Consider the following 17,764-nt stretch of genomic DNA (forward strand, 5'->3'; position numbering starts at 1 on the left):
TAGAAGTTAGCCAATTAGCAGTTAATTAAACATAAAATCCCAGTTATTCTTCCCAAACAAGAAGATGTCACGTTCTATGGTCTGGACGTACCCATGGTCCGAGCCGCCTCCATCTCGTCCTTGAAGAGCTCTTCTGTTCCAAACTTGAGGATGTCGTCCAGCTCTTGTTTGGACATGGAGCCTGTTTTGGAGCCGAGGCCAGGTCGCACCACGAGGTGGGTCAGCATCATCTTCCTCTTGGCTACCTGAGTGATCCTCTCCTCCACCGAGCCCCGCGTCACAAAGCGATAGATCATCACCTTCTTGTTCTGGCCAATGCGGTGAGCTCTGCTAAATGCCTGCAACAGAATGACGTGCACGTGTATATGGCAAACACGTGAGGGTTGATGTGAGCAGTCCATACTTGGATGTCATTGTGAGGGTTCCAGTCTGAATCGTAGATGATGACAGTGTCTGCACTGGCAAGGTTGATGCCCAACCCTCCGGCTCGTGTTGATAGCAGGAAGCAGAACTGCTGAGCGCCAGGTGCTGTCAGCAAGAACACAAAGTCCAAGTGTGTATTTGACTGCTACTCCCAGAACATCAGCCTGATTCCTCTGGAGGAATAAACCCACCGTTGAAGCGGTCAATGGCCTCCTGCCTCAGACCTCCAGTGATGCCGCCATCGATGCGCTCATATTTATAACCCTCAAAGTCAAGAAAGTCTTCCAGCAGATCCAGCATCTTGGTCATCTGTAAAAGAAGGCGCGCAGCTTGCTTAATGACACCTGTTAGATCCTTGGATTCTTATGTATTTTCATTTTGTTTGTGTATTTTTTTTTGTGTGTGTATACAATACACAGACAATACTCTCTGTTTCCAAGAAGCACACCTTTCAGAAGAAGAGGTGATGTATTACCTGTGAGAAAATAAGAACTCGGTGGCCTTCGTCTTTGAGCTTCTTCAGCATCTTCTGAAGGAGCGTCAGCTTGCCCGAGGACTTCACCAGAAGGTTGCCGTCGTACGAGCCGTTGGGTAAAACTGGAGCCTCCTGTCACAGAGAAAAACCTCATCAACTACCGAAAGGGTCAAATAAGATCATAAATGCTTTCAAACATTAAGAACGACAAAAAGTAGGACATAGAACCAGAAGGTGAAAAGACATTTCTATTTGTGTTTCAGACACAGTTTCACGACAGGCTAAGTTAGTTTACATGCTAGTTTAGATGCATCATCCATACTATTTCCTATGGTTGCTATAGAAACACACTGGTAACACCATGTGAGTTCTGAGCGAGTCAGTGTCTATGTTTGCAGTCGTACCACAGCAGCCACAGGGAACAGGTAGGGGTGGTTGCAGCACTTCTTCAGGTCCATCATGATGTTGAGCAGGGACACTTGGTTGCCTCCTCCTTTGGAGTTGAGCGCCTCAAAGTTTCGCGTCAAGATGAACTTGTAGTATTTCCTGTAGGTCAGGTGACATCATTAACATCACAGCATAACTTGACTCACAAACAAGCTTTCTCTGTGGTAGCTCGTGTGCTACCCCGCCACTGACTGACTTCTGCATGGGGCTGAGCTCCACCCTGACAATCAGCTCCGTCTTGGCGGGCATGTTCTTGAAGACATCTGCTTTGAGCCTCCTCAGCATGTGCGGACCCAGCAGGTCGTGGAGTTTCTTGATCTGGTCCTCTTTGGAGATGTCGGCAAACTCCTCCAGGAAGCCCTCCAGGTTACTGTACAAATACAGCAAGACAAAGCCAAAAAAGGACGTCTCAGTACGGATCCATCTGATGCAGAACAAATAGTAAGACATACTTGAAGCGCTCCTGAGTGAGGAAGTTGAGAAGGTGGAAAAGCTCCTCCAGGTTGTTCTGAAGGGGCGTTCCAGTCAGCAGCAGCTTGTAGTAGATCTTGTATCCATTGAGGATTCTAAAAAACTGCAAGGGACAAGTTTGTTGTACACACAAAATGTTTCCTGGTTGCCATTTGCAGCTTTACCTTTGATTGGTTGTTCTTGAGCCTGTGGGCCTCGTCCACCACCAGGCAAGCCCAGGTGATGGAGCCCAAGATGGCTTGATCAATGGTGATCAGCTCGTAGGAGGTCAGCAGCACGTGGAATTTGATAGGAGTGTCTTTCTACCAGACAGGAGGTGACAAATCAAACACACAAAAATGACATCAGACAACTGAAAGGGTTAACCAAGTTGTAGATGTCAGATGATGGCGAGGTACCTTCATGCGGAACGCCTTTCGTCCCAGCTTGACCGCACTGTCCTCAAAGGTGAACTCGTTCTCCCGAATTATGGCGCGGCTGTCCTTGTCTCCGGTATATGTCACCACATAAAAATCTGGAGCCCACATCTCAAATTCCCGCTCCCAGTTGATGATGGTCGATAGGGGCGCACTCACCAGGAAGGGGCCCTTGGAATGACCCTGGCACAGACAACATAGACTTGTTGATACAGTCATGTTTTAAAGTATGATGATAACTCGAAAAACAGAAATTGAATTTATGTCAGCTTAGCAAAGCCATAGACAGGTTTGACTGGCATGACTAATTTTACAATAAGTCAACAACAATAACAATAATAATAATAAAAGAAGGTGAATGTGAAAACACCCACCTCCCAGGCACACATGTCCATCAACATTTTAATATACAGTGGTTCATTTTTTCTCCCAGAGTTATGCAAAAACATAACCCACAAGGCTATTAATTTAAAGCATGAGTAATAAAAATCAGTGCTACAATAAATATCCATTCACTTATTTATACACATCATGTGCAGTGTACTTGTGCTAAGGTCTCACCTCTTTGTAAAGGGAATACAGAAACACGATGGTCTGCACCGTCTTTCCCAGACCCATCTCATCAGCCAGGATGGTGTCTGTGCCCTGTGCCCAGGAGAACCTCAACCAGTTCAGGCCCTCCAGCTGGTAAGGGTGCAGCGTTCCCCCGGTGGCGTTGATGTACCATGGCTGGTGCTCGAACTTTATTGTTGGCTAGTGATGTGAGAACATGCATCATCTTAAAATGACAAAATGGCACCTTATACAACCAATCAATTTCATAACTTTTTTTTTGGTCTTTGACTGGGAAGGACGTGTATGGCAGGAGCTCTGTTGAAGATACTGGAAATTATAAATATTTCGGGGCTTTCCTGACTACTCTTCATGAACACTAGATCAGCACTGCGTGCTGAATGCCCCAAATTTAACTTGGATAGGTGAGAGGTACAGATTCCTTGAAATAAACTAGTTACAAGTGTCGATACCTGCTTGCAAGTCAAGCTAACTGGTGAACTGCTTAAATTCTAAGCGGCTGCCTAGCAACAATGACAAACACAAAGCAAAATTATACTGGCTGTGGATTTACGGATAAAAAAACAACTCCAGGATTTGTAGATTTTCTCAAGAAAAAGACACAAGAGAACAATGACTTAGATAAAAAAACAACTCCGGAATTCAAAGATTTTTTTCAAGATCCCAGAGATTACTCTACCACAAATAAAGGGAGCGATTGAGAATCTGAATTCAATAGCAAAGAAAACTTTAACTTCATATACAACTATAAGGAAGGATATATCGATTCTGGAAACAGATATTAAATCTGATTCCAGTAACCTCTATGAAGTCATACTAGATGTCAGTAATGGTGTCACAAACATTATGGAAGAAAATAGAGCACAGAGCAAGTCTATCACATACATTATGGAAGAAAATAGAGCACAGAGCAAGTCTATCGCATACATTATGGAAGAAAATAGAGCACAGAGCAAGTCTATCACATACATTATGGAAGAAAATAGAGCACAGAGCAAGTCTATCACATACATTATGGAAGAAAATAGTGTACCGAGCAAGGCTATCAAAGCACTAAGAAAAGAAGTCAAGGTGTTGCAAAATGAAAATGCAGACTTGAGCACTGCTCTTAAGGAGGTTAAAAACCCTCTAGAAGATATCAAGGCTCTGCAGGATGATATTAAGGTACTGTTGAATGACAATGCTGCCTTGCGCTCTGCTCTTAAGGAAGCTAAAAACCCTAAAGAAAATACAGCATTATGCAAGGATGTTAGGGTCCTGCAGGGTGATATCAGAGCATTATTGGACGACAACGCTGCCTTGCGCACTGCTCTAAGGAGGCTATAAACCCTATGGAAGCTGCCTCACATGCTGATCTCAAGAAGGCTAAAGACCCTGCGGAAGAAAATAGAGTATTATGCAATGATATCTACATTCTACAGGATGATATCAAGGCACTGTTGAAGAATAATGCTGCCTTTCGCATCACCCTTGAGGAAGAGAAAGAAGCAGGAGAATATCACTAAGCAAATGAAAAACTTAATTGACAAGATGTATCAGAATGCACGAATGAATGATGTGGTCCTCACAGGGCTCTAAATCACACCCAAGTCAAGAGATGTTCCTTCAATAAAGCAACAGATTGCTAACCTCCTACAATCAAAGGAGGTGGCTGTAGATATCAACAGCATTGACATTTGCGTCCCACTATATGGCAGAAACAACACCACACCTCTCATCATTGTTAAGTTCACCAAGAGGCACAAACGTCTACATGACTGAGCATCTGACAAAACGCAATGCCGACATCGCCAAGAAAGCACGGAACTGGAGGAAGCAGGGAAAGATTCAAAGCACTTGGAGCACAAACGGTAAAATCTTCATCAAACTAAATGGAGGTCCAGGTGATGCAAGAGTGCTTGTTGTCCAAGATATCAGCGATCTGGATACAAATTAAAGATCATATTACCATGACAATAAGGACAATGGAGGACACACCCTACAAGACAGAACCATGCAGCTGGAAGGACTACATTCATAACAGTGACAATATAATTGTTGCAAGGGCCAGCTCAATAAAGAGGAACTCATGTAACTCTACTCAGCATCAGTCACAGTGCAACATCAAAGACGGAGGATGTGGATATCAACACGGGAGAAAGGGTAGGATAAAAACATGTATGTATGTGTGTATGTACGTGTATGTGTATATATATGTATGTGTGCCTTTGTATGTATACATATTTATCTATTTGCAATTGATGTGATACACCGAGGGGGTATGTTTACATAAGCTCTGCTTCTTCCTACTCCTTTTCGGACATGTGAAACTGTGACTTTAACATGAAGCATTTAATCTATGCTGCATGCACGTTCGAAATAAATTAAACCAGAACCAGAACCATAACTGATCTTACATCAATGATGGGAGCATCTGGTGGGATCTCCCTCTTTCGATGGTCCTCTTTGAGTTTCTTTCCCTTCCTCACCAGCAGAGGGCGTTGGTCCTCCCCTAAAATTTGTTCCCTGGCAAATAAATACAATAAGAAAGTAATAGAATGAAAATGTGCTCTAGCCATCCCCAAGTGTTTGACATAATTTCTCAACACTTCTAAGCAATTAACATGATAATCAGAACACTAACTGCAGAGGTTGCATTTTCTGTGCAGCTGTTTTTATGGATCGGCTTGGTCTGTAAAATGCACAGTGGACCCACCTGTGGTCCCAGTAGGAAGCTTTATGGCTGTCATATTCCGGGATGTCAAAATCATCCACCTCCCAGGTGCACTGGTCATAAGGGAGGTCCCTCCACTTGATCAAGTAATGCACCTCGTTGTCTTTATCGAAGCTACACAAACAAAAATAAACATTAGATTGCTCCTGAGCTGTGACACTGGTATAATTAAAATGTGGCATGGGCACCTGTGGTTGAGTATGCGGTGAATGACCATCCACTCCGGTTTGATTCCGTATCGGTAGAATCGCTCCTCCATTACAGCGTAGTGGGGGTCTTTGCTCTTCCTCTTCTCGTTGTGGGGCTCATCCTCACCCGAACCATAGTCATACGGCGGGGGTTCATCCATGTCGTTTTTACGCTGGTAATTCCGGTACATGACCGTGTGGTAGAGTTCCAACTGTGCACACACACATGCATAACACATTGTGGCCAACATTGTGTATCAACTGGATTGAGATGATCTATAAGAGGACCACCTAAGATTTGGTCTGGATTTGTGACATTTCACCTGCAGCTCGCTGACCCAGGAGCAGTGCCAGTGTGAGAGACCAGCCCACTTTACAAAGAACTCCCTCTCGGGGTGGCCCTTGAGCGGGGGCTTGCTTAAGACGTCCATGGTGGGCTTGCCATCCAGGCCCATGGGTGGCTCCGGGGGAAGAGGTGCATCTCCCCACATCCAGTGAAGAATCTTTTGTACTTTGCCTTTTAGAGGAGGGCACTAAAGTGACAATGTAAGAAAATAAACACATATTCCCATGTTAGCAAGCACTGATTGAGCTTATGGGGGAAAGAAAACGTTGCACAACTAAGCTCACCATGCAGCGTGGACACAGCCACTCCCCGTTGGGTATCTCAGGCAGTGGCGGATTGAGGCAGTGGATGTGGTAGGAGGATGGACAGGTGTCGCAACACAGCAGTTCTCCTCCATCTTTACACACTCGACAAAACTCCATGTGGTCATCTTCTTCCTCTCGCGCCACCACCGCCTCCTCCTCCTCCTCCTCGTCCTCCTCGTCTTTGGCTTCCCACTGAATCCCCTCCTTTTCCTATGGCATATGGTCAGGGAGTATTACTTGCGCCTTACCTAAGACATCCTTAAGTACTGCCCCATATGTCATATGACCACAAATATGGTTACTTTTACTTCTTGCTAATCCTCAAGAAGTATATTAATTGTGACTGACCTGACCTGCTTTTTTTTTCCATTTCTTGCTCAAAATTGACCATGCTAAAAGTCTATTTAGACAATTCAACCAATGATCTGAATACAAAGAAAATGATAATGCCCACAATATAACTCAAACTTTTATTGTTACATTTATACTGTCCACTTAAATGGCTATTATTATACTACTATTATATTATTATAATACGGTAAAAAAACAGATTTATATGATAATTATATTATATTAATATTATGCTAAAATGTTACTTAAAACATTACCTATTTCACATTTTAAAGTGCATTTTGACAACAGTTTGACACCTAAAATGCATGAATCTTATTTTGGACGCAGAAAACTGATTGTGTTCAACCTAAGAGAATGTGCAGTTTTTCAAACTGTAAGCATCAGGCACATTTCAAATCAATCAATCATCATGAAGCGTTGTTGTGTACTCACACAGTGTGGGCAGCTCCATTTGCCCTCAGGGGCTTTCTCCAGCTCAGGCTCCAGGCACACCAGGTGGTACGCTCGGGGACAGGTATCACACAGGATGATCTCACCGCCCTGCTGACACACCTCACAGTAGTCCTGGTGGTCCGTCTCGTAGCCGTCGCCATCCTCCCCTGGAAAAGGCAGGTTCCACATATCAGTGTTCGTATTTAGTCATTAGCCAACGATGCAGTAATCTAAGAAAATACAGAAAAACGGGCATACATTCCTAGATATTCCTGGCCCTGGAAAAAGTGAAAATAGTTACCTTGAATCCCAATAATTAGCCCTATGAGGTACATTAGTGTGGAATTATATATGGCAGTGTCTGGTGTTGGGGATCTCAATGGTATCTTGGAGTGGGTGCACCTACTTTTCCTTTTTTTGCGCCCGCGTCGAGCCTTTTTCTTGGCGGCGGCCACCGAGGTGTCACAAAGCACAGAGGCACTGAGGATGCTGATGTCGTCAAAGTCAGACTCCTCCAGGAAGTCTTCCTCGCTCTAAAACAGCACAAGTTTAAAGACATAGTACGGTACAGTACAGAGCACCATGGCTGCCGTGTGCGAGCGAGGCTCACCGAGGATGCCTTCTTCTTTTTCCCACTTTGGCCTGACTTGGATTTGGTCTTCTTCGGCTTCACTTTCTTCTTGACGTCTTTCACAGTCTTGCACCTCTTTCGAACTCCAGGCCCTTGACACACACAGATGGCATAACTGAACATCAATATACCCACCGGACACATCATCACAATGTGTTTATTATTGTGGTTGCAGTTTGCAGGGGTGTAAAACTGCACTGCATCACAGAGAGAGCTGTTTCTAGTATTGTTGTGTTGTGTAGTGATTGCTATGGCCCTTACCTTTCCCCTCTTTGGTTTTGGCTTTTTTGACGGGCCCTAGCTGAGCGCTCAGCTGACTGACAGAGGTGGGCGGTGCCACAGTAACTGTTTCCACGGCGGCAGCGACAGCGGCTGCCACGGCCGTTGCAGAGGCGCCTTTGAAGGGGTTGTTGGCGCTGAACTCTCGCCACTTGGCTCCTAGCACAGTCATCATCTTGGACATGGGAATCTTGGGATTCTTCTTAGCAATGAGAGGCCTGGAGGAAAGGAGAGGTCAGCATGGACATGACAAATCATTTCTATTGTTTTGTCTTTGATACGGTTAACACAACTTCTTTAAGCGTTGTGCAACTTTCTTGTGTCATTCACATCACTTTAAATCCCACTTTGGCCAGGCTTACATGTCAATAATAAGCACGCAAATATCCTCCACCCCCCACCCTTTGCTCTAGCATGCTGGCCCATAAGAGTCCAGAACCTCGGAATCCTTCAGCCCCCTCAGCTGTAACTGGTATTCACCAGGCAGTTGACTGCACACATTTGTTGGCGTTTGTTGGCTTACATGGAAGTTTAGTATACATATGAGAATGCTTGCCTGAGGAACTGGCTGAAAGCTTTGTAGTTGGTGATGGTCTTGTAGTCGTCCTCTGTGAAGCCATACTGGACGTCCTCCAGTCCCCACTCGTGCATCAGCTGGCTAGACGATTTGGGCTCCTGAAGGGTGCATGCACACTTTGATCAAACTTCATTTATTCATTCTCTAGCACTTATCCAGTTTTGGGTCTGGCCTATCCCCGCTGATGTTGGGTGAGAGGAGGGGTACACCATGGACTGGTTGCCAGTCAATCAGAGGGAATATTTAGACAAACAAGCAATCACACCTATGGGACATACAGTATAGAGTCTCAAATGACCTTGCATGTATTTGGATGGTAGAAGGAAATCCAGTAACTTAAACAAAACCTAAGGTCAAGATGCCATGATTCACCACTCACTTTCATGCTCCCATCGTCATCATCGTCGTCATCGTCTTCCTCGTCTCTCTTCTTCTTCCTGGGCTTCCTTTCCTTCTTCTCCTTGGGTTTCTTCTTCTTCTTCTTGGTGGGGCTGAACATGCTGCTCTCGCTCTCTGAGTCTCTCTCGGCAGCACGGTCCTCCTCCACGTCAGACGTCCTGTCTTGCTCGCTGTCCATGTTTGCTGGGATCCCTCCCTGAGGCATAGGGACACATGAGGACAAGAGACATGGGACAATGCACATTGTTAGTATTGTTTACTGATGTGACTGTTACTTGATGGCATGAGTTCACTTTGTATCATACGTATGATTCTATACAAAAGTATTAGGACACCATGAGGTTTGTTGTTTCCTTTACACTTCTCCATCCCCTTTTATACTGCTGGTGTTTTGCAAGCCTTGGGCACAAGACGGGTGCGAATTTAGCACAATGCTAACAATGCTAGAGGTGGTCCACTATAAAAGACGCAGTCAAAGCAAGAGGGACAACATCTTTGTCAGATGGCTGCATGATTTACCACTGGTAAGGTGTTTTACTGCATGATTGACAGCGCTGCGTGTGTGTGTGTCAGTGTGTGAGTGCATTGCCCAACCCTCACTGTGTGTGAGACTGTATATTAGTGTTGCGTTGATGCATTTCTATGCAAATCAAAATGTGTCTTTCTTTTGTCCTCTGTCATCGACATGCAGTTTTAGTCTCTCCTTTTTGCGTGTGTAAGTCTTTAAACTTAGTGTGTGCAGCCTGTTGCTTCCAACCACAGAAACACACACACACACACACACACACACACACAAACTTGCGGGTGTTTTCACTCTGTGGCGCAGTGGAAAGGCTTGCATTGCCGCAGCGCCCACCAACCCTACCAGCAGCCTGGCAGTGTTGCCATGGCGACCACATTTGAGCAGTGTCTCTCTCTCTCTCTCTCTCTCTTCCTACTTTTGCTGTCATTCTCATTGCACCCCCCACCACACAACCCCACCACTGTTCATTTTTGCTCACTTCCCCTCCTTCACACACACACACACCATTTAATTTTCTTCTCTCGCTCCTTCGCTTATCCTCACCACAAACACGTGCGCACATGCACACACACACACACACACACATACACACACACACACACACACACAGTAGCAGCTAATAGAACAGCGCCATCCAATCACACACCTCTGCATAACGAGCTTGTGCTCCAGCACCCACCGTCTAGACAAATCTCATTTATGCATAAGGACAAAAAGAAGGAGGTGGGGAGTGAATTGAACAGCGTAAATGGTGGGGTGGGGGGGCTGCAGTGGTGAGGCAGCTGAGAGCAACAAGCCAGAGATGGAGGAGAGCCACACATGGCGGGGGCCAAAGAGGACAAAGAGGATGACCGGCCCCCTTGGAGGGAGGACAATCAGATAACTGCTGATAACCTAATCAAATTAGATGCTCCTGCATAATGGCTCTACCTTGGGGAGACTGTACAACGCGGTGCACAAGACACCCAATTAGCACACAAGGGAATATTGTAGTTGACTAAAAACACTCTTTGTCATCAACTGTAAAAATCAAGGCAGGCAGACCTGCTCTTTTTTTTACAGCAACACTCAACATCTTCTCATAGCTCTACAGTATACTGTACTCTAGTTCCTTTGTTATGACTGTGATTGTTGTGTCTCAATGAAGGTTTGGTTTTCATTACTGTAGATTTTTTTTATTTGGATTAATTTGACTTTAAATAACTGGTTTTAATTTATTCATTTCAAACATGCATAAAAGTTACATTGGAGTACATCACATTTACACTTGCACAATTCAACATGTCCAAAAAGGGATAGTAAGGAGCATAGCAAAGTAGGAAAAAAGGAAGGTGATGTGGAAGAGTGGAGGTAAGGAGGGAAGGAAGGATAGGGGGGTGGGAACAGAATGTCAAGCTGGAAGCCAAAGGGCGGCTTGCTTGCTTGAATTGTTAGCTGAGTACCTGGATTGATGTTTGCTTAGATGGTTGGCTGTTGTAATGCTTGCACATTTAATTTTAATATCAGTGGATAAGTACATGGTTGAAGTTCATGTTTGAAGGATGTTTAGTTGGATAATGAATATAAAACGTACCTCCTTTTTCCGCTTTTTCATTTTAGGCACTTTGCCATCTGTCATCTTTTTGCTCTTCTTTTTCTTTTGCTGTTTGAGGGAGTCCTCGTCCGAGAAGAAGCTGCCGATGGATGCCAGAGGAAGCGTGGCACACATATCCTCCTCGTCTGGACGTGCAGAAACACACACAAGGTTAAATATACTGCACAAACTGGCTAGTTGACGATCCCTGTGCTATGACAAAAGGTGAAATGAGGTAGGCCTTATTCCAAGGATCCGACCAATCACACTGTGGCGAGAATCCACACACTACTATTTTGAAACCACGTGTCATAATATTAAAAATAAGAAAAATATTTTCAAACCTCATATCTGACTAAAGTTGCCTGATTTGCCTTGAAGCACGCAGGATCAGTAGCTACTGTATAATGTGACACCAAGTTTAATCCAGATCTGACCCAAATTGTGCCTTTGGCAGCAATTTCAATTAGACGAAATCCCACTGGACAAAGTATTTAGACAAGTATTTCTGTGAAAACTTTCCAAACTTTTTCGACCAAGGGCCCCATGCTGAAAAATCAAAAGATGAGAAGGCCATTTTGATATTTTATTTTTTTTAACATAATAAATTATTACACACTACCAGTCAAACGTTGACGCACATCCTCATGCTATTGAATGAGAAAGTGTGTCCAAACTTACACACTGGTAGTGTAGACTATATATTTAACGAAAAAAAGCCTGCATGTCAGCTTTGTGTTATCGATGACAAAGAAAATGATTATTAATGCTAGTAGTATTAACAATTCATTTCATTGTATTTATTTATCCTTACATTACACCTTTTTGCTGTCTTTTTACGTTTTGCTGTTGTTTTTTATTTTTTCACGTTTAATTGTATTTTTAAAATGTGCTAATAAAAAACAAGCCTTGGGACAAAAACGGCCCCTGGAACACACTTTGGACACCCCTGTCCTAAAAGTTGAAATTTATAGTTTTGGAAAAATATGCCTCACAAGTCTTGGAGTTCAATTATCGCAATGCCTGATGCCAGTAAATCCAGTGAAACTACACCTTAGTGAGCAGACAAAGCGTTAATTCAAATGTGATGCTTTTTCTTTGGCTTTTTTGTGATGTCTCCACAGAGAGGTACCAGAGATCAGAAATAGAATGTACTGTGACAGACGATGTATGTGTAATACAATTCATTAAGTTGCATGTACGTCTGCAACTAACAATTATTTTCTTAGTTGCTTAATCTGAAGCGTTTGCATGTTCTCCTCGTACGTGCGTGGGTTTTCTCTGGGTACTCTGGTTTCCTCGCACATTCCAAAAACATGCATGTTAGGTTAACTGGCGAATCTAAATTATCCATAGGTATGAATGTGAGTGTGAATGATTGTTTGTCTATATGTGCCCTTGATTGGACTGGCGATCCGGCCAGGGTGTACCCCGCCTCTCGCCCAAAGTCAGCTAGGATAGGCTCCAGCATACCCCTGCGCCCGTAATTAGGATAAGCGGTATAGAAAACGGATGGATGGATTAATCTGAAGCTTGTTCAATTAATCGGTTAGACGCTAGACCAGGGGTCGGCAACCTTTTGCATCAAAAGAGCCATTTGAGCCCTTTGGAGCCACAAAACCTTTTTGGCCACTAAATTGAAGGTAACACTACATTTACAGTTTCCTTACACATATTGTCACGTTCCTTTTCCGTCTTCCTGTTCCTCCTGGCGGAGTGACGAGCCACACCTGTTGCCATCTGGCAATTAGTCATGTTTCTTAAGCCTTTTCTTCTCCACCGATTTCGGATCAACATTCGCAATCGATTAGTTCCAGTTCCAGTCCCACTCTCCTTCTCGTTTAAGTTGCCATTGTTCATTAGCGACAAAGGAAGCTAACAAGCTAAATAGCTGACCAGCGTCATGTTTTTTTGACCAAGCAGAAAACACTACTTCTAGCACTTTGGTGGAGAATTGGATGGCACACGCTCAACTCCAACGTAGAACTTTGAAAGGCTCATGATGGCGTCAGAAGGAACGGAAAGCATAAAGCAGCTGCAGCCACAGCAGAAGGATAAAAGAGCCACATGCGGCTCTGGAGCTGCAGTTTCCAGACCCCTGACCTAGATGGACCAAATCAATATAAAGCAAACACAAACAGTGGTTTGGTCCACAACATATTAGAAGAAGGGCAAAAATGTTGATCACTGTTTTCTAAAGTCTAAGCTCATGTGTGTGAATATCTTTTTTGCCTAAAACACAAAGATAACGGGTCAGCTTTTGTGGATGACTCAGGAAATTTAAAAATATTCACGTCCGAGAGGCTGAAATCAGAGGATATTTACATTTTCAAATCAAGAAACAATTAATCGAACACCAAAATCGCTGATGATTAATCGGATCAAGATTAATTGTTACACCTGTAGTTACATGTGTGTCAAACTTCTTCAGAGAGTGAGTAGTGTTACTTTGTTTTAGTTTTATTGTACAGTGGCTAACTTCTCCTTACACTTCACAAACTCCAATAAAGGTTTTATGTTGGTGAGTTTCAGACTGGAACAAGAGTCGGTCACCAGCGCAATAAAAAAAACATCAAAACAAAAAAGACCACAGCTAAGAGTAATGGATTGCTCAATGGTAGACTCTCAGACCCGCCGAGTGTATCCCAGCTGCTGGTTGTCAAGTACAAACTGCTGAGCCCAGTGGTCCACTTCAGTGATGTCACAGGGACTTGAGTGTCCCTGTCCAAATACATCATGACAAGAAAGAACCACAATGAGGACTAAACACACACCCACACACGCTGGCTGTACTGATGCCATGAATAATGCAGCAAGTGGATCACAGTCAACTTGCCAAAATTCACCCTGCAGGCCACCAATTCCCCCCCTGGGCCTGCAACCGGAGGGGAGTGATTCCTGGCTGGAGTAGTCAAAGAGACCAAAACAAACACTAGCAGGAGGTAACCACACATGTAAACACACACACACACACACACACACATATTTATCCTAATGATAAAAGAGTGACAAATTCTTTCAACCTCAACTACTGGTTAGAATTGGAAGGTGCCATGAAATATATTGAACACGTCCGCCTTAAATGACTTTAAATAGAATGTTGAACACTTGGTGGTCTCTTTAAGGGACAGAGTATGACAGCAGCGTCATTTACCACCTTCACCACCTGCCTCGCCTTACGCTCGCATCCTCTGCCACTCTAAATGGCCCGTGACCCTCAGGGAATCATCTTTCTGCTTGCTGAGTGCACCGAGCAGCATCGGGCCGAGCTGGGCTCTGTTAGTCACGGGACCGAGGTTTCATGAGGCTAACAAGGCATGTACAGAGAAGACGGATGACAGACTCGCTTTTGACCTTCCTCGCTGAGGAAACGACCCTTTACAGCCAGGGGAGATTCATGAGCAACACCACAGTGAAGACCCCATGTGGAAAAACTGTCTATTATAATGAGATCCTAAGTAAAAATAATAAGATAACACGAACAATAAAGAAAAAAGTAGAATCCTGCGAGAAAAAAAACGCCTCTCACAAGACTATTCACGTGAAGATGAGAAGATACATTTTATCCGGGATGTGACTCAGAACAGCAAGAAAGTGAAGCGCTGCTACAAAATGCAGACTGCGGCGTGCAAAACTGCAACATCCAGAGCTAAGGCACAGCAACAGCGTAAAGGGTACGTGTCCACAAGCGTTACAATGACAAGTTGAGCACAATAGAGCCATGCAGAGCCGAGTAGATTCTGTGCAGCAGAAAATGGGCATTCGTCTTTTTGGGACAGGACTCATGCAGCAAGTACACAATTTATTATTTGTAAGTTGTACTCTGCTGAACTTCTTTTTACACTTAACAGTTATGACTGCTAAAATGTGACTTTCAAAATTGCTTGGGCAGTTAATAAAGGTTTTATGACGGCCACATTTTGACCCTGGAACCAATTTTTTCTATTTCCACTAATTCCTATAAGCATTAAAAACAAATCAGACTGTCCAAGAACAGACTGTGTTTGACCTTAGAGGCTCACAAAGGTATGTTGGCCTGCCATGAAGAAAAAATGGCGACTGTCTCTCACAGTGTTAGCAGAAAGCCTAAATAGCAGAATTAAAAGTGCACTTTAAATGCAGCGCAACCCTTCTGCAAGTACATATTAAAAAAAAGATTTTCATGCACAGGCAGCTGGATTAAAATGGTGTCAACTTTCACAGAGACGATCCAAAAATAGACCCTGTTTCCAATGAAGGGGGGGGACGCTTTATGGCCCGTGACAGTTTTCAAATCTCAGGGGGAAAAAAACCTAATAAAAAAAAACAATTAAAAGCAAAACATGACCAGCCAATTGACATGAAGGCCTAACGCATGAAGTCAATGACGACTGGAAATTAATGGAAGCCGTCTGGCTAGTGCATTGTTCGCTATAAGGCTGGAATGTCAACCTGAGACTTCAGACTGCTAACAAGATACAATATTATAGCATTTTTCAGAAATTATAAGTCAGTGTCTGATTTCCCACAATATATTGGAAGTGGGTTGTCGGAATTTAGAGGGTTTAAAGGTGCTTTTAGTAAGCCCTGGTGGGAACACGGTGTGTATGTAGCTTTACTGCTAATGATCTGCGTTTGTCCACGCCTTTCTCCCACAGAATGTGTGGCTCCAAGAAGCGCTATAATGCACTTTATGCACTTTTTACTTATACAGTCGTCCCTCGCCACATCGCAGTTCAAATTTTGCGCCTTCACTCTATCACAGTTTTTCCAAACATATGTTAATTAATAAGTCATGTTGTTTCGTGGTTGAATACGGCCTGTTATTAGTAAAAAAAAACAAACATATCAAAGCCAATGTTATGTATTCTGTGGCTAAATTAAGCATTTGCAAGCATACAAATGGATAAATGAACTGAAATAGAAATATAAGCCATTAGGAAAAGTATTCTACATTGGTCACTATGTGTCAGTAATTGTTCGGTGAAACAAGTACCAGACTTGACCACTGGAACAACAGGCTTTTTATGGCAGGCTTAAATTATCTCACAACCGGCAAAATAAGAACAACATAATAATACAAGTAATAATAACAACAATAACACAGGCTACTGTTGTGGTTGTAATCAAGCTAAAACTCAACTCTGAACCCCCGAAGTCACTTCCTGTCCTCCACACGGAACAATTTTACTGCAACACGCACAAGCACGAGTTTCATTTATGTCTTTAATGGCTTGATTAAAGATGACTATATGGGTGTTATTTCATGTCTAGAGGGCTCTAATTATGTTAAAAAAACATATTTAGAAGATGGTAAACAGGTTTTCTATGCCATAAGTACAAAAATATTCCATTTATAAAGTAGGAATCCTACTTAGCGGAAATTCACTTATTACGGTCAGCTCTGGAACCAATTAAACCGCGATAAACGAGGGATTACTGTACACTGTAACTGCACATTGTCCAATGTAATAGAGGCCATATATCACATACAACAACATAAGGAGTGTAACTGATCTACTTGTAATTGATCATGGCGCACCGCAACGACAAAACAAAAGCCTCCACAACTTAAAAATTAGTGTTTTATCCACTTGAAAACAATGTTAAGTAATACATTGTATGAATGGACATATATGCTATATAGACACATATATAGCTTATTATTTACGCACATATTGACCACAATTTGTTTGAAAACAATTTAAAATATCATAAAAATGCTTCACTGCGCTTTATGTCAATAATTTGTCTCCCGCCGTATCCCTGCGCACCGTTGCCTGCGCATTCATGTGACTGTGACGAAGACACTCGCATCTTCTTCCGCTGTGGAACACATACGTAAACAAGATGGCCGCGGCGCTCCGTCACGGAAGTAGATGCGAGCGTCTTCGTCACATACACATGGACGTACAGTACAGACAACGGTGCACAGGAATACGGTGGGAGACAAATATAACGCCAAGCATTTTGTGAGGTCTGATTTTTTTGTGAAGGCATTTTTGTGATGCAAATGTATGAAGCTTTTGAACGCATATTGTTTTGAGAAGCCAAAGTCTTGACTTAATTGTCCCCAGCAACTAAGAGGAACTACATTCTTCGTCACGGAAATCTGACCAGAACTGGACTTACGAGACCAAGTGGGGTGGTAAGTCGCTGTTATTGGACTACAATTTTGATGGGGATGTCAGACAACTTCATGTCAAAAACTCCGAGCTATCCCTTTAACAGTCTTGCGCTCTTGTTATCATTATAATACTTGGCTTGTCTTCAAAACACTAGTTGTGTGTCTAAGTTGTTGAACACGTTGAACACGTAATGAGTCCAGCTGATGTTGAGTAGTTCCTCAAAGAATATTTGCTTCACTTCTTAGTATTTTTATAAGTGTTCTATTCAAACGTGATGCCTGTATTTAATGACAAATGATGACACTGAGTGGAGATGTGCTTTGTAAATAAAGTGCAATTTCAATGTTGGCAGTCAGATAAAACACAAATAGCTAATAGCCAATAGCTCTCCTTTATTTTTGTCAAAGTAGCTTTAATATCGCTTCAAGTTGAATACACCTGTGCTATCATAACTCTGGACTCTGAATTTATACTGTTTATACAGGACAGATTTCTATCACAAAAATGTTGAAATTGTTATTTTATTTTGTTA

The 17,764-nt window shown here is 43.1% G+C and overlaps 1 protein-coding gene across 3 annotated transcripts in view; it reads right to left on the reverse strand.

Moving 5' to 3' along the window:
* chd5 (chromodomain helicase DNA binding protein 5) overlaps positions 1-17,764 on the reverse strand; it is a 33,235-nt gene that overhangs the window by 13,529 nt on the left and 1,942 nt on the right. For all 3 annotated transcript variants that reach the window (XM_054784052.1, XM_054784053.1, XM_054784054.1), the window contains exons 2-23: positions 11,126-11,271; positions 9,010-9,225; positions 8,610-8,728; positions 8,036-8,271; positions 7,754-7,866; positions 7,550-7,676; positions 7,144-7,310; positions 6,337-6,567; positions 6,030-6,239; positions 5,707-5,918; positions 5,501-5,632; positions 5,202-5,310; positions 2,794-2,985; positions 2,215-2,415; positions 1,981-2,118; positions 1,798-1,919; positions 1,542-1,715; positions 1,303-1,444; positions 899-1,030; positions 615-732; positions 404-528; positions 92-338 (exon numbers count right to left, since the gene is read on the reverse strand). In XM_054784052.1, coding sequence (XP_054640027.1) covers positions 92-338; positions 404-528; positions 615-732; positions 899-1,030; positions 1,303-1,444; positions 1,542-1,715; positions 1,798-1,919; positions 1,981-2,118; positions 2,215-2,415; positions 2,794-2,985; positions 5,202-5,310; positions 5,501-5,632; positions 5,707-5,918; positions 6,030-6,239; positions 6,337-6,567; positions 7,144-7,310; positions 7,550-7,676; positions 7,754-7,866; positions 8,036-8,271; positions 8,610-8,728; positions 9,010-9,225; positions 11,126-11,271 — 3,609 coding nt within the window. The remainder of the gene's footprint in view (positions 1-91; positions 339-403; positions 529-614; positions 733-898; positions 1,031-1,302; positions 1,445-1,541; positions 1,716-1,797; positions 1,920-1,980; positions 2,119-2,214; positions 2,416-2,793; positions 2,986-5,201; positions 5,311-5,500; positions 5,633-5,706; positions 5,919-6,029; positions 6,240-6,336; positions 6,568-7,143; positions 7,311-7,549; positions 7,677-7,753; positions 7,867-8,035; positions 8,272-8,609; positions 8,729-9,009; positions 9,226-11,125; positions 11,272-17,764) is intronic.

This window comes from Dunckerocampus dactyliophorus, chromosome 8 (genome assembly GCF_027744805.1).
Source record: "Dunckerocampus dactyliophorus isolate RoL2022-P2 chromosome 8, RoL_Ddac_1.1, whole genome shotgun sequence".
Classification (NCBI taxonomy): domain Eukaryota; kingdom Metazoa; phylum Chordata; class Actinopteri; order Syngnathiformes; family Syngnathidae; genus Dunckerocampus; species Dunckerocampus dactyliophorus.